The following is a 17,827-nucleotide window of genomic DNA, read 5'->3' on the forward strand; positions in this document are numbered from 1 at the left end:
CAACAGGCACAGGCCTAGCTTACGGTCATTGCGCTGGCGGTTGCGGGTTCAATCCCCGCACATGCGATACATTTGTATTGGTCATAAATATGTTTGCCGTGGTTCGGGCAGTTGTGCTTGTGTATTGTATATGTTTCTGCATTCCCGACACAGGAGCGAGTCCTAGTAGGGAGGGGCGTTGAGTATGAGCTATTTTTTTATTTATTTACTTTTGAGGGGTTCAAAGAAAACTTTTGCTTTATCGAAATTTAATGGCTTGACCCTCTAGAAGCTTTGACGATTCTTCACATTAAAGATTTCGCAACGATTGAAAACAAAAGTCTTAGAGCAATGCATCCTACCTATGTTAAAATACGGTGCCAAGACGTAGACACTGATGAAGGGAATGGTCCACAAGCTTAAAGTTTAGGGTTACTCTCAAAGATAAGATTAGAAATGAGACTACCCTAAAGAGAATGAAAGTAATCGACATAGCCCACAGATTTAACAAGTAGAAGTGGCAGTGAGCTGGTCATCTGTCTCTCAGGACCGATGGCCATTGAAGTAGACGTGTCCTGGAGTGAAGACCGCGTCTTTGCAAACGCAGTGGGACGTCCTTCAGCCCGCTAAACCTACATATTACCTAGCCATACGTTCCTCACTTGCGACAATAACATAACTTGTAATTTTTAAGTATCAAAAATACAGTAACGCGTAGACGTTTTATTGGAAAATAATTTTTGAAAATATCTAATAGAAACAAAACAAAATGATAAGTAAAATATTTCTAATTATATGTATTCATAGGTTATCAAAGCTATTCATAGGTATCAAGTTTAGTTTTATACTCTCAAGAAATCATCTTAGGTTTATTAAACTTATACGTATTTTATTTCTTTTCATTGCTTATCTACTTACTACAAACGTTCATACCAAATAATACGAAATTATTACACGAAATATTATACATATATTACGTTTATCCCACAGACGATTTAGTACTGCAGACTGCAGATCGACAATCCTGTCACTGCCTAGTAAAGCTAGGACGTGGTCCTATGCTGAAGGTATTTCTTTATTACAATGACATAATATTTTTTAGCTGTACATTTTTTCTTTTTATTATTACCTATAGCCATGGGTGTAAACTGCTTTTTATAGCTTGTTTTTTTGGAAAAAGATCGAATCGCATCTGCGCATTCTTAAGTAGCGATATTCATAAAGTTAAGAAGCCGCAGCTGATGTTCTGTTTGAAAATTGTTTTTTGTAAAGACATCGATATCGCCGCTATACAAAACACCAAGTAGTTTTTAACTTTTCAGACTTCATTATGGAGTCGTTTTTTTTATCTGAACTTAACAGCGTAATAAGGCAGTTTGGAACTAATGATAAATATTAAGGTATAAATTTCATCAATTTTTTTTCAATTAACAATAACTTAGTAAACATTATACATATTTACAATTCACAACTTAAGAACTAAATATTTACAGATAGTTTTGGTATAAATCTTGTCCGCGTGGAATTGTGCCAAGAATGCTGGCAGCATTTCCCCGTTGAATCGCTATGCCGATTCTCAGGGCAAAAATGCACCAGCCCTCTTGTCACCAGTGGAAGCAATAAGGCGAGGAGTTATCTCATTTAAAAATTGATTTCAATTTCATCAATTTAAGGAATCAAATCTAAACATATAAAACCACATATAGCAAATACCATTTCCTAAATAGTAAACACAAGTAATAATTCAAATGACACCAACAAAATATCTAACGATGAATAAAGCAAGATATTTATTTCCATTAAGTAACAAAGTTAAGCGTAATTAATTCAAATTTTACTTATAAAGTAATATTAAGCTTCGTAAACCTAAGTCGGATAAGCGTTAGAAGTTTAAATTAGCTTGTTAGGAGAGTCTTGCGCGTCCTTCGTCCTACACAATTTACAAACAAGCAGACACATGCTCATTCACATTGCATACAAATTGGTAACCTGAAAATTACTATACGATGGAACACTATAACTTTTGTTCTACGGGTTCCCAACGAAGGTTTTGAATAAGACTATTTGAGGATAACATGTGAAGTTATTAAACCTGCAATTTTGTGTGTAGTATTTTCCCTTCGCAGTGTCACGTAACTAACTAATTCTTGGGTAAATTATACCAATCTGTATATACGAAAATGAATCACCGAAATGTATGAACGCGCATAGTTTTGGAAAGATTGTAACAAATCGTATAATTATTTGTTTTAGTTGTAGTCAGAACTCTAAAAAGACAATTTTTTATAAGAATTATAAACCGCAATCTTAAATTATTATTAACTTAAATATCATTCTTCTTACCTCTTAATCCATTATAGTGTCATACAAGCTTTAAACTCCTCATCACTTCAGCCTATTGCAGTCCACTGCTGGACATAAGCCTCCACAAATTCGTACCAAAAATGGCATGAACTCATGTGTTACCCATTGTCACCACGCTGGGTTGGCGGGTTAATGACCGCAGGGCTGGCTTTGTCGCACCGAAGACGCTGCTGCTCGTCTCCGGCCTTTGTATTTCAAAGCCAGCAGTTGGATGGTTATCCCGCCATCGGTCTGCTTTTTAAGCTCCAAGGTGGTAGGAGTGTGTTATCCCTTAGTCACCTCTTACGACACCCACGGAAAGAGACCCCTAATTCCTTTCCTCTAACCCCCTATTATATCTGTTTACGGAAGAAGAACCTTTTTAGTTGAAATTCATTAATCATAACCTACAATTTCAATTTGGTATCGTAAAAGTATGCATGCAGCTTTAAGATATACAAATAGGGGTTCATTAAAATATTTTATGAATTATAAATTCAAATAACACGATAATCATTTTGAGCTAGATCCCGTAGAAATAAAAAACACGATATATTTATATACAAACCATACATCCTAATTTACAAACAACACAAATAGTACTACTATACGCGTTACGCTTCAGCCTGTAACATCCCACTGCTGGGCATAGGCCTCTTTCCCCATATAGGAGATGGACTAAAGCTTAATCCACTACGTTGCTCCTATACGCTCCTATATTATATACTGGCTAATAGAAATGTTTTTCATGTGCGGGGATCGAACCCGCAACCGCCAGCGCAACAGCCACGAACTAGTGCTGTGAGGATTAAAAAAATCCATTAATACTTACATATTGCACCAACGCTTAGCAATTCTATTACGTTTAAGTACGTAAAATTTAGTAAGTTTAATTATTTCGAAGTATTTTAATCGCAAGTAACTTTAAGTAAAACTGACCGTATTGTTAGACTAGATTTAGACATTGGATCTCTAGAAATAAATCTTTTAGAGTTTTCTCTAAAAATCATTGTTATTTACTAAATTTTTGATACATATAATTTTATTTTTTATAATGAAATTTATAAGTTACTGTAAAACTCTATCACTCTATGTAGACAAATCAAATACTATTTTGATTCTATATACTCGTAGTCTAAGTGGTTAAAAATTAAAATATTCTTCCAAGATGCTGGCTTAAAATGTCTCATATCTGAGAAGTTTCCAATTATATTTTGAATGATGTTCCGAATGCAGAAACTTACGGTGAAATTTCCTCGAATGAGCAGTTCTAGAGATTCTAATTTATTATTTCAAATTCATACGAGATGCTAAGGTATTCGTAGATGCTACACAGAAAACTAAATTTCGTCTCCCGTTGCTAAGGATAAATTTATATATATTTTACTGCAATATATTAATTTCAAATTAGGTATAATAGCTGTGTTATGGCATGGCATGGCGGTTATGGCAGTAAAGAATATAGCCACCTCCTCTCTTCCCGTGGGTGTCGTAAGAGGTGACTAAGAGATAACAAAGTTCCACTACCACCTTGGAACTGATAAAGCTGGCTTTAAAATATACAGGCCGAAGACGGGCAGCAGCGGCTTCGGTGCGACTGAAATTAATCTCCGCTTCACATTTGAATAAAGTTTTTGCTTGGTGGAACCACCATCTATTGGAATAGTTGTATACCTTCTTAAATAAAACACTGAAAACGTAAAAGTAATTTTTTTTTTTTTTTTTTTTTATTGAAGTCAAATATCAATTACAAACTCCGAGACACACAATTCATATTTATCAGAAAGAGTGTTCTATAACAATAAATTTAAGCTGACAATAATATGAATAATTCAAATATTACTAGTATCAGGTCTTGCTTTAAAATTAAAACAAAAGGTTTTAAATTAATCGTACTTTAAGTAACAACTAATTTGAAATTTCATATATTATTAATAAGGAAAATAGCTAGAGCTATTTATACTTTATAAATAGACTACAATATTTCGGATACAAAATTAAGTTTATGAGCGTTTCTCTAAGTAATATTAATATAGAACTTAAAGTAAAGTATCTTAAGGCTCACTGTTTGTAGCTAAATTCGCCATAAGTGTCTTTTCACCTTTGGATGATATAAATATGTATGAATTGTTTATATATAAATATATATGTAAGTATGTATGTATATATGTATAATTTTATGTTCTATTGTAATTTATTGTAATTTCTATAACAATTATTTGTACACTTCCTAACCGCTTTTCTATGCCCTGTCCTATACCCAAAGATTGTCTGAAAATACGCTCTTTATATATATATATATATATATATCGCTCTTTTAGCGATAAGTCCGCCTTTGTACATCTTCCTCTAATTGTACTACTTTTGTTTACATCTTTTAATGGTGTGCAATAAAGAATATCATTATTATTATTAAAAATATAATATTATTTATAAATTTACTAGCTGACCCCGCAAACATTGTTTTGCCACATATGTTATTAACCCCCTTAATATCCTCCCCTTGTAACTATATGAAAAATAGATGTTGGCCGATTCTCAGACCTACCTGATATGCACACAAAATTTCATAAAAATCGGTCCAGCCGTTTCGTAAGTAACATTGTGACACGAGAATTTTATATATAAGATAATTTACAAACGAAAGCCAAAGTAAAATACTCTACATTTATAAATTTTAATGTTTTCATTTAAATGATTGTTGTACTTGCTAAAAGCGTTAGTGAAATGAACCTACTAATAAACGTAGTACGTACGTCCGTAAAATGAATAATAATATGTTTTATTTATTTGTATATTTAAAATGGAAAAAACGCGTGTGCGTACTACTTTATTCTTCAAAGAAGTAATATCGCACACGTTTATTGCACGAGTCGAAGTATTCGTCATGAGGAAGATCGAGTGAAGAAATAGCTGATCCAAAGTAATGTCTAGTAAAGTGCAGAGCAGCATTAGGACGAAGAAGAAGCAGGGTTTGAAGGTAATCACGAATTATACCGGTCAGTTCGCCATTCTCCGCCATGTAACGTGCACCTTCAGATGTCCGTGTACTCTGAATGAAAATACGATTTGATTGGATTACTACTAGATTTAGGAAATAATTATCAAATATAGACGATAAACAACAAAGATCCATTGATATTCCTAACAATATTACTTCAGCCTATCGCAGTCCTCTACTGGACATAGACCTCCACTAGTTCGCGACAAAAATGGCACGAACTCATGTGTGTTGCCCATAGTCACCACGCTTAGCAGGCGGGTTGGTGACCGAAGGGCTAACTTTATCCCTAACAATATATCTCTTAAATATTATTTGATGAAACTACATACATAATAACTACATAACACCACTTGCTTTTATTGCGGTTATACCCGCAAAAATGAAGACACTAATTAAACTTAACGTTTAGACAAATTATCATGTAATTGTTACAATTAAGTTACCATCGCATGACCTTTAGGATTTCATAAAAACATAGTAAAATTTAAATGTTGCTTTTGTCATATTATGAAATGATGAAATATTTTGATAATACCTACTTCTTTCATCATCATCATCACAGCAGTCTTTCGCAGTCCACTACTGGACAGAGGCCTCACAAGTTCTCCCCAAAAATGGCGTGAACTCATATGTCTCGCCCATAGTCACCATGCTGGGCAAGCGGATTGGTGACCGCAGGGCTGGCTTTGTCGCACCGAAGACGCTGCTGCTCGTCTTCGGCCTGTGTATTTCAAAGGCAGCAGTTGGATAGTTACCCGGCGTCGGTCGGCTTTTTAAGTTCCAAGGTAGTAGTGAAACTCTGCTATCCCTTAGTCGCCTCTTATGACAGCCACGGGAAGAGAGGGGGTGGCTATATTCTTTGATGCCGTAGCCACACAGCATACCTACTTCTTTGCATTTGTAAAAATGTCGATATACAATCTGCACGACGCTTGCACTAACATGGTATCTGACACTAGTTTGAAACAGGTTTAAAACGAAGTAACCATCCTACTAATCTGAATACTAAGAAGACTGGACCAAATCTAATGGCATGAGGTAACAACCTCTTTTTTATATCACTAGGTTTAACTGCGGTGGTGATAAATAAGGGTTCGGTCTGCCTGGCGGTAAGCGGTTACCATAGCTTGTGGACACTTGTAACACCAAGAGCATATGCAAGTGCGTTGCCGACCATATCCAGCTGTAAACACAGCCCATTCCTTAAGCCCTGGTCTTAATACTCACCACAGAAACATTACACCGCAATTTGTTTACAATATTAGAAATAATTGGTTGTCTGTAAAGTCCGTTTACGGACGATAGTTTTACATGACAACGTCATGTCATATAGAAACATTGATGAAAATTTGTATAGGATAGGATATACTTTCATGAATGGAATTGAATTATTATCACTGAATTATTTTGAACTGCTAGCCCTGACGTCATGCGAAAAGAAAGAAAAATGTAACACAAATCAACGCTTGGGCCGACCGTGCCTCTCTATCGCTTGTTCTGCGCTCTCGCTTGCACGCTCAGGCTCAGGTGGAACGTGACACTTTTGTGCATGCAGCCGGTGTTCATCGATTTATAAAACGTTATCACGTCAAAAACACATAAGTATACAAAAATATTTACTTAAATTAAATTATCGGCTGTTTACTTTTGCGTACATATTATCTTTTATCACATAGATAATTATACTAATGATTAGACTAGAAACAGCTTAATTAATATTAAAGGAAAAGGCTTAAGAAATTTTAAAAAAATATTGTTTAAAAGAAATAGCAATAAAACTTACAAACTTTATTTTCATAAGCTAGAAATGTCTAATGAAGTCATATTGCTGAAGCCACGAAAATCTCCAAGTTTTTATACATGTCCGAGGGACTAAAAAGCTTAATATATTTTGATCGTGAAACAAAAAGCCAGACTTGTGCTAACAATATGTTCCCATATTAGACCTACACTATTTTGTCTATGCTTGTAATTTATTGATGTTATATTATACTTAACAATTTATTAGCTATTTTTTCAAATTTTAATACAACTGATATAAATTTGTTTTCAGGAGATGTTAAAGATAAAACATCTTTATGTGAATATTAAAATTATGAAAATTTCATGACTATTTCGAGGCATAGCTCAAAGCGAGATTTGACAATAATGACACCCTGAATTGACATATTGAGTCCTTAAATGGAGACATTCGATGAACTAGTTCCTAACCTGCGTCATTGATATAGGCTAACCGTATATTATGTGACGTTTCTATTACAAAAATTCTAATTAAATCGACTAAATCTAACTTTCCACAGACATTTTGTTTTAATTTCCAATAAAAATAAGAAACTTAAAGAACGCTAATAGCAATATTTTCTTTTACGACGGTTTTTTGCGTAAAATTACGAAAAGGGATAGTTATTTAGAAAAGTTATTATTAGGTTTTGTAGACGTATGCTACGTACGTTAGTAGCTGTTTATCTAACATTTAAACCCGAGATCCGAACAGAAACGTTTGAAATTATGCATTCATGCTTAAGGTGCCATTAGGTCGAACTAGAACGCTGAATTAAGTTTTGCTACACAACCTTCATTTCCAGCACCTCTATATGGAAAACCAACTGTGCATAACTAAATTTACTTAATTCTATATACAATTACTTAAAAAATTAAGATTTAGAAGAACAAAAATTAACCTCGCTTATATAAATAATAAGATAACCCTAATTCCATAAATCTCTTTAAACTTTCATAATTACGAAACTATATTTTAATTACATTAAATTGATTTTTTTAGAAAGTTCAATATACTTGTAAATTCAAAGGTCGTTTCAGCTTCTACTATTAGAACTGAGGTTCTGTTGTTACTATATTCATATAATATTACTTTTAAAATTTAATCTTTACCTTGAAATCTAGGTAATCAGACAACAGTTGTAAATCGCTCCGCCATTTCTCACGTAACGGCTCATGAGGCTCTATCTCGTCTTTTTCAGGAACGACTTGCAGCAAAGGGTTAATATGAAAAATGTAGCTACTGTTAGCCCACTCGTGACTCACCATATAACCTATCAAAAATAAGTATATAATTTTGTGAGAGTTCTTTTTCTACAATTTTTATTGTATGTATGTGACTATGTACCGAAACCGAAATATCGGAACCAGAATCAGTCTGTAAACTTTCCTCTGTGATAAAAAAAAATTTGGGTAATACCCTTGTTAACGGAGTTCCTTTAACCCCTAAGATTTTTATTTATTTATTTATTTATTTATTTATTTAAACTTTATTACACAACTCCAAAAAAAAAAAACAACATAACAACACATCAAGATAACACGTTGCGCAAAAGGCGGACTTAAGGCCGTACAGCCTTATCTACCAGTCAACCTTAAGGCGTAAAAAAATAGTAAAAGTAAGTGTTGAGGTAGGACTATAAAAGGTAGGACTAGGTAGGTAAGGTAGGGTAGGACTTTTAAGCCATAAAATGATTTTTTTAATTTAATGTGCTAATTTTTGATGTTCCAATCCAAGTTTTAAAAAAATGTAACATAATATTTAAAAAAGTTAGTTGTAATAAAGTTGGAAAAGTTATAGGCAAAAATGTAACGTTACGTATTACTTTTTATTCATTGAGGTGAAGTCAAACAATCCTACAAATATCAAAAGTCTACGCTAGTGAAAACATAAGTCAGTAATATGTTGAATTAGATATCAGTTATCGTTGTAGTATTGTTGTATAGAAGCCCTATATCAAAATATCAGAAGATACTTTTACAAATATTAATAGGTGCGTTTTTAATTTTAAATGACTCATTTTTAATAAATATATATTTATTAAAAATCAAGTTTTGTTGTAATCGAATAATTAGTCCTTGAATTATCGTTAACCAAGCAACTCAATTGGGAACAAAGTCCAAAATATGGAGAAAATCGAATATCGCAATCGAAAGAAACTCTGTTCAAACAATAATGAATGATATAATATTAGTTTACGAGGACTCTTGCCCAGGAAAAACAATGGTTTACAAGTGGCATAATGTGTTTAATCAGGGCAGGGAGTCACTTGGAGGCGATAAGTTAATTGAAAGGTCTGAAAAATGTACTTGTCTTGCAGTTTAATATATAGATAATTGTGTTTGCTGGCAAACGAAGAAAAACCGACTTCAATTATATCGACAAGTAATACAACGTAGGTAGACGAAAAATTAGTTAAGTAAATACGCATTATCAAAGATTACTCCATAAGTTCTTATCAGAAACACGATGAAATTTAAATGTGACCACATCAAACATCGGCTTTCGATTAAATTAAAAATCATTACAACAAGGTTCCACAACCACCTTGGAACTTAAGAAGCCGACCGATGGCGGGATAACCATCCAACTGCTGGCTTTGAAATACACAGGCCGAAGACGGGCAGCAGCGTCTTCGGTGCGACAAAGCCAGTACTGCGGTCACCAACCCGCCTGCCCAGCGTGGTGACTATGGGCAAAACACATGAGTTTACGTTATTTTTAGCGTAAACTTGTGGAGGCCTATGTCTGTATAGGCTGTAATGATGATGATGAAAAATCATTAAAATCGGTACACCCAGTAAAAAGTTATGCGGATTTTCAAGAGTTTCCCTCGATTTCTCTGTGATCACATCATCAGATCCTGGTTTTCTTATCATGGTACCAAACTAGGGATATCTCCTTTCCAACAAAAAAAAAGAATGATCAAAATCGGTTCATAAACGACGGAGTTATCCCCGAACATACATAAAAAATATATATATATATACGGTCAAATTGAGTAACCTCCTCCATTTTTTAAAGTCGGTTAAAAAGGAAAAATAATTTTGTGTATTTATTTTTACTCAATATCCCCTATATCCTATTTCACGAATATAAAAATGAACCCTCGTATGTATGTATATGTACCTACGTCCTACATATGATCCACAATCAACATCATATCATACAAATACACATGTCTAATAACTTCATTTTCTCTTACTTATTAATAATTCAACTTATTAAAATTCTAAAAAATAGGTACGAAAGAAAAAATTATAACTAGTTCTTTAGTCTGGCTTACCTTTAAGTGTAAGAACTGTCAATGTTTGATGAATAAATCCTGAAGGCTCAATAATATGACGCTCGACTTTTACAACGAACAATGGTTTTCCATTAACAATGGCTTGACTTACGCCCATGCAAACCTATATATTAAAGACTTTTAATATATTCATTACTTCTTACTCATGTTAAATTCCTTGGTATAAATATATTGTAGAACGGAGATTAGTTTTACTGTCTAACAATTAGAACACTTAGATTCAAATTAATAATTGCAGGTCTAAATCCTGGCTAACATCACTGAGTTTGCTTAAAACCTCATATTGTGCTTAGTAGAGAAACAAATCATCACAAACAACTTAAGTACCTTACTTATCAATGCCCTTGGTTTCTTACTCTAGCCACCCGGCTAAAAGTCAAAAACTTTACTTATAAGAAAAGGAAAAAGGGTTTCTGTGAAAAACACTTACGTAAACGCTTTCACAAATAGTACCATTTATCAGAACGGTATCGGTTTTAACATGGCCGCAGAATCTGCTTATTCCAAAGTAACGTAGTAGCACCACATTAGCACCTTCGAGTAAAAAATTGCGAGCCGCTTCAAAGGAGTGATATAGTCGTTTCACAAAATGTCGCTCGCCGCAAATACGCGTCACTTTATTGTAATAGCCGCTCTCACAGATCGTCATGTAACTTCGGTGCTCCTTCGTTATATTCTTTTTTGTTATATGTCTAAAAGTACAAAAAAGAAGGACTGCGTAAACACTTTCATTATCGCAATGGTTTTTTTCATAGTGATTAAATCAAGATTTAATTATAGCTCAAGTATAATAAGTAAAAGTTTTTAACTCTGTATTAATATCACTAAAAATCTTACTCTGTCCTGTTTTCTTCTAAGGTATGAAGATTACAGTCCAATATGCTAACTAATTTTGAACCAATTTTAGCTCCTTCCTTAGATGCATGTGCCACAACTTGAACAAGAAATTTATCCTTGTCCTCACCTAGCGTTTCTACGCTAATGCTAATACCTGTATCAACATTATTTGCTATTTCATTACGATGAAATTCATAACAATTAGTTATACCTACTTTTCTGTAATCGTCATAGGTTGGTTATCCAGAAAAACAAACACCTAAGCCAGCACCGTCTTTATAAATAAAGTATGAGCTCGAGCTATAAATGAGCTGTACCGTAATAGTTTGCTGGATAATCAAGATATCAAGCAATTTAAATATAATACAAAGGATTATGATGTCTATCATTTTTTAACTGAAAAGCCAAATATAAAATTATTAATAATCTTTATAATATCTGTATTCCAATGATGATGAATAAATTTAGACAACGCGTTATTGAATTACTATATACTAAATACACATTTTAAGTTACATTTGCTTTCCTAGGGAAATTGATAAGCAAAGTCCCCAGTATCATTTAGTAGATTTGGCATTATTCGCGGCTGTAATAGAGACAGTCAGAGTAAAATAAAAAATATTTTTATTTAATTTCAGTAACTAACGAGTAGTAGTACCATAGAAGTACCCTTTACAAACAACATATTTCAAAATATCTCAATGTACAGATATGAATCTGTTACAGTTTTGTTACATGATCACAAAGCCATTTTTAACCCCCGACGCAAAAAGAGGGGCGTTATAACGTTGACGTGTCTTCTTTCTGTCTGTCTGTCTGTCTGTAGCTCCGTAGCTCGCGAATGGATGAAGCGGTTTCAATTTATTTTTTTATTTTTTTGTATGAAAGGTGAGTTATGGGCGAGCGTTTTTAGATGTTTGATGAAAATCAGTTGAGTCACTTAAAAGTTGTGGGGGGTGAAAGTGGGGAAGAATAACAGAGTGTCTGCAAATATACCCTAATCTAGTGGGGTCTCAAATGAAAGCGCATCACGTGCACGTTACAAAATAATGTGTTCAATGAAAATCGATTGAGCCCTGAAAAAACTGTGGGGGTAAAAGTGAGAAAAATACCCGATATTTGCAAATATATGTGATGAGGCGAAAATGAGGATGGAAATCCGAATGTCAGTACATTTACCCAAGTACCAAATGAAATAGCATCATATGCACTTTACAAAATTAATAACAAAAATGAAAAATATTTAAAAAAATCGGTTGACGTTTGATGTTAATGGGGCTAAAAGTGGGGATGGAAAACAGAATGCCTATGAATGTATCCTAATGTTGTATCAAATGAAAGAGCACTGAAAAAGAATATTAATGACTTAATCGAGAGTGTTCTTAGTTTCATTTGATGAGAAAATTGGTGAAAAGCTGTTTTAAAGTTACCGCTCCAAACCTAACAATTCAATGACAAATAGTCTAAACTAACCTAACTTAACTAAGCAACATAGATGAATTTAAAAATAAAATTAAGAAAAGAAAACTTTTATAAAATTACTTCAAAATATTGCGTTTCGGATACGACCGTCAACAACGTCTTCCCAAATAATAAGGCTCGGGTAAAAGACTTAGTTAGGTAGGTTTAGTTAGGTAGGTGTGATACTAATGAAAAAATAAATTGTAGGTAATAAATAAATAGGAGCGGTCCCCCAAAGTGATGTTTTTTTTTTAGATTTATTAATACTCGTACATACTTAGGTACTTTAAAATTGAGTTTCTTTATTTTTTATTTTTTAAAGGCAACTCAGGTTATTGTGTCGGGGGTTTTTAAATTTTTAATTTATTTTTATTCCCTCTCATTTAATTTCTTGCTCTGAATTTCTGGAATTAAGTCCTGGGTACACAATTGACCTTGTGATTCAACCTGTAACATGCCACTGCTCGGTATTTGCCTCTTTCTCCATAAATAAATAAATATAAATAAATATCTACAACACAAACACACACACACGATCATCTGTTTCTATAGTAAGCAACTTAATGCTTGTATTATAGGTAACAGTCGACTGTAATAGCTATATTTTTTTTTTCGATATACATACATATAAATTCACATGTAATAAATACATATGTAACATATGTAAATAAATATATATTACACACAAACTCAGGGTGGGGATCGAACCCACAACCCCCGAAGCAGAAAGCACGGTCACTACAAACTGCGCCAACGGGTTCGTCATTTACGGAGCTTAATCCACAGCACTGCTCCACTGCGGGTAAGCGGATATATACTATGAATAACGATCGCTATTAGTTATTTATGATAACAACTGGGACCTATAGCTTAACATGCTCTCTGGAGACAGACTATTAATCAAGGTTTAAAATGATACTTTTTACATCTTAAAAATACAGAAACTCAACTAATATATCTTTTCAGAGCAACTATTTTACTTGTAATAAGAAGATGCATACTTAACAATAAATAAATTAACTGTGTTTACGTCCTTACCTCCGACAGCACTGCAGCAATCAATCGAAGGCTTGTGAATTTTATTTTCGTAAACCGGGGCCTTATTGCCATGTATTGCACAGATGCTATCGTTTCGTTTAGATTCATCATAGAGACCTAAAATCTTCAATTTCTCTTTTTCTTGTTGTTTATATGAAATTTTTTCGTTTCTCCCATAAGAAAATCCAAAAAAATTATGCTTCGGATCAACGTCGTTACACCACCTATAACCGTGCTTACCAGCTCTCTTTCTTTTCAATATTTTCACTTCTTCTTTCTTAGAGGGGCATGTACAAATATAACCATTAGCTATACTTTTATTATTTTCGTCGCAGGTACAGACGAAATCTTGTTTTACCGGAGCAGTATCACATAGACAAGGTTCTTTGCATTCGCATGTCGTATAGCAAGTACAATTTTCAGGATCACCGCAGGTACACAATTTTGGCTTAGGAAAGCAGTCACATTCATCAGGCGAGTTAGCGTAACACTTGCACTCTGGTTCGACGAAACAGTTACAAACTGTCTTAGACTCATTATCGTTACAAGTGGTTCCTTTGTCTGTAGGTTCACAAACGCATGTAGGCAGTACACCACAAATACATTTATCTTGTTCACATAAACACTGCTTTCCCTTAATGCAAAAACAAGTCGGTTTTGGGTCAGGTTTTTGACATGTACAAGGCAGTTTTGTGGATTTCCCTTCGTCTACAATAATATCTTCTCTAGTCTCACTTTCCTGGGCTGCATGTCCAATTTCACTCTCGTTTTCATAGCTATTGTTTTCTTGGTTTTTCTGATAAATAACACTATCAACAAAATCAGGCTTACATTCACAAACACAAACAGGATAAGGAAATTTGTTAGACTGACAAATACATGGCTTTTCAATTTTAGCGCAAGTGCATCGGGGTCGAGGTATTCCGTCGGGGTGACACAAACATACCTTGTTAGGTTTGCATTTACAAACTAAACGTGGACCTCCTTCTTCACATAAGCAAATATTTTCAGCTTGAGAACAAGTACATTCATCTTGCTTTTTACTCCCACATAGACATGGTACTTTGAGATGACAGGGGCACTTACCAGATTTATCAAGTTCACAGGTGCATGATTGTAAATTTTTTGCTGCTAAGTTAATCTTAGGAAATCCGTCTACTAATATTAAGCTATCTTTGCTGTCTTTTGATGGAGGGGGTACTTTACAATCTGAGAAAAAATAAAAATGAAAATCATTCTCTTCATCTTCTTCTTCATTGTGACTTTTCTGTTCAGGCTCGTCTAATTTAGGTCGTTCGTCAGTTGTTTTATTATCTTCTTTCTTTTCTGATTCTTTGCTTCTCAAAGAATCAGTGCAAGATGTTTCAGAATCGGAATGGTCATTAAAACTACCTTCAGCGTGAGTGCAACTAACTACCAATGTTTCATTGAAACATACTTTCTTTTTAATGTCTTCATCTGTAACATAATAAACATAGCTTTATTTATAAAATAATAGATAAAAATTATTATAAATAAAATCTTTACATGCACCAATGACTATTTATTGTATGATATATGTATTTATATATGTATATATTTTATATATACATATAAAATAAGCGTTAAGAAGTATGATAGGAGTTAAACTGAGTGACAGGATAAGAAATAGTGAGATAAGGAAACGTTGTGGTCTGAAAGAAGATGAAGTGACAAAAATTGAGAAAGGTATGCTCAAATGGTTTGGTCATATCGAGAGAATGAGTGAAGAACGATTGACGAAAAAAGTGTATAAAAGTGGGGTAGATCTAGGCGGACGTTCCGAGATCAAATAAGGGATGTCTTGAAAAAAGGCCACGTCAAGAGTACCCTAAACCGAAGAGCATGTACGAAGGGAATAATGAAAGTGGACGAAGCGAAAGAAGTATGTAAGGATCGTAGCATGTGGAAAGGAGTGGTTTCTGCATACCCCTACGGGAAAGAGGCGTGATTATATGTATGTATGTATGTATGCATATTTTATATGCGTAAGTATTATGTATGTTTATTATTATATATTATCTATATGTACTTTATTAAAAAATTCTAATTCGCACACCGATTATTTGTTTACTTCCTAACTGCAGTTTCTGTTTCGTGTCCTATATCCAAAGGTTGTCTGGAAGAGATCTCTCTTTCAGCGATAAGACCGCCTTTGTATATCTTTTATTTTATGTTATTTTTTTGTAGTTTTGTTGTTTCTTTTAATGGTGTACAGTAAAGAGTATTATTATTATTATTATTACTATTTCTTGAACTACAAATTCTGCAAATCCATTGCTAGCTAAAGAGATGAAAGGAAATATATCTATTCTTAACACTTCATAATGTCTAATGATGACGACGATAAAATGCATATCTCATAAATGAACAGTTCTGCCAATTGTGCCAGATTTTCATGTCAAGATATGTGTAAATCATTTACGTCTATGACTTCGGCTAGGCTTTACTCGTAGATTAAGAACCGTCATTTTGAAGTTAGATAGGTTAGGGTTTTTTTGTAACGAAAATATGTCGATAAACGGTCTAATTTGGAAGTTAGATAGATTAGGGTTTTTTGTTGTAACGAATTTATGTCGATAAACGGTCAAATTTTGAGCTTACATAATTCGACGGTTCTTAATCTAAAGCCTTACTACGACTACTTTTGGTAAATCTACAAAATTTCATCACTAACAAATTATACATAAATACTATATATATACTACTAGCCAACCTGGCGAACTTCGTACCACCTTATTTTTTTTTTTCTTGGATATAATAATTATATATTATATCGGAATAAAATATAGCCTATCTTTCGAGTTGGATCAAACTGCACACGGTATGTAAATTTGATTAAAATCGGTTATGTTGCTTAGGAGTCTATCGCTGACAAACAACGTGTCGCGTAATTTATATACATTAAGATAATACTGTTTATATATATCTAAAATTTGCTAACCGATCTCAAACTTAAATTGTTTTGTTAAATCAATTAATGAAATATGAGATTGAATCGACATATTAACAATTAATTTATTTTTAACAAAATATTTGGTTTGGTGTTTTTGACATTTTTGTAAAGAACTCAAAATATACGCTTATAGCTTGACTACTACAACCTTACAACCTGCCAGTGACTAAATAGTTTAGGTTTTTGCATCGTATGATATAATTATTATCATATTATCACCAGTCTGAGAGGTGGAAAGTAGAGAGTTTCACGAATACTTTCAAAACGCCAGAAAAGCATAGTAAAATTCATGGAGAGTGCGCGAAAATACATCCTGTCTATGTTAAATAACGGCGCTGAGCGTGGAGATTAAAGATGTGAGTAATCCACAAGTTAACAGTCAGTCAACTCTAAAATATATGATTAAAAACGTGGCTATCCACGAGAGAACGAAAGTAACCAACCTAGCCCATATAAGCAGCAAGTTGAAGTAGCAGTGAGCTGCTTGTGTCACAGGATCGATGGCAGCTAGAGCAGGTGTGTCCTGAAGTGGAGATAAAGTATTGAGAAACACATCGAGGGACGTTCTCTGGTCCGCTAGACAAACGATCCACCTATGATCGCCTGTGGAGAGCCGGGATATTTGGTGCGAGCTTTGGGAGGGAGGTATATATCCAACAGTGGACTGTGACAGGCTAATTCATAATAACATAGAGAATGTTAAATTTTGTTTTCAGCTCTTCCTATCTAAACAGTAATACAATACTTATGAGTGTAAGATACTAATCTTACTACTTTCAAAATATTTCCAACGTTTTTATACTGGTGACGTTGCCTTTCATTACAAAACAAATTCCGTAAAATATTATTTTAGAACTAATTATGCCTAAGATTATCTAGGCCATTTTATTATTTATGTTAATTGAAGATACCCAGTAGTTTAGCGATTGTTCGGACTTGTATTTCTAGGAACCTTATTATTCCATTCTCGATTGATGATTCAAAAATGAGTGTTGGAATTTTATAAATTAAACAGAATTTTTTGTTTAAAAATTATGAAAATCTGTGATCTGTAAATGTTGAATATTTACCATTATCACATACTATGATGGTCTACTTTCTATG

The 17,827-nt window shown here is 33.6% G+C and overlaps 1 protein-coding gene across 1 annotated transcript; it reads right to left on the reverse strand.

The window, feature by feature from the left end:
* Positions 1–5,152: 5,152 nt before the first annotated feature.
* Positions 5,153–16,772, reverse strand: LOC123655804. Its single transcript, XM_045591558.1, has 7 exons — positions 16,712–16,772; positions 13,750–15,207; positions 11,251–11,404; positions 10,844–11,105; positions 10,393–10,516; positions 8,219–8,379; positions 5,153–5,374 (listed from the first exon to the last, which is right to left on the reverse strand). The coding sequence occupies exons 1-7, from the start codon at positions 16,770–16,772 to the stop codon at positions 5,153–5,155; spliced, it is 2,442 nt and encodes an 813-aa protein (XP_045447514.1).
* Positions 16,773–17,827: the final 1,055 nt, after the last annotated feature.

This window comes from Melitaea cinxia, chromosome 8 (assembly GCF_905220565.1).
Source record: "Melitaea cinxia chromosome 8, ilMelCinx1.1, whole genome shotgun sequence".
NCBI classification, from domain to species: Eukaryota; Metazoa; Arthropoda; class Insecta; order Lepidoptera; family Nymphalidae; genus Melitaea; species Melitaea cinxia.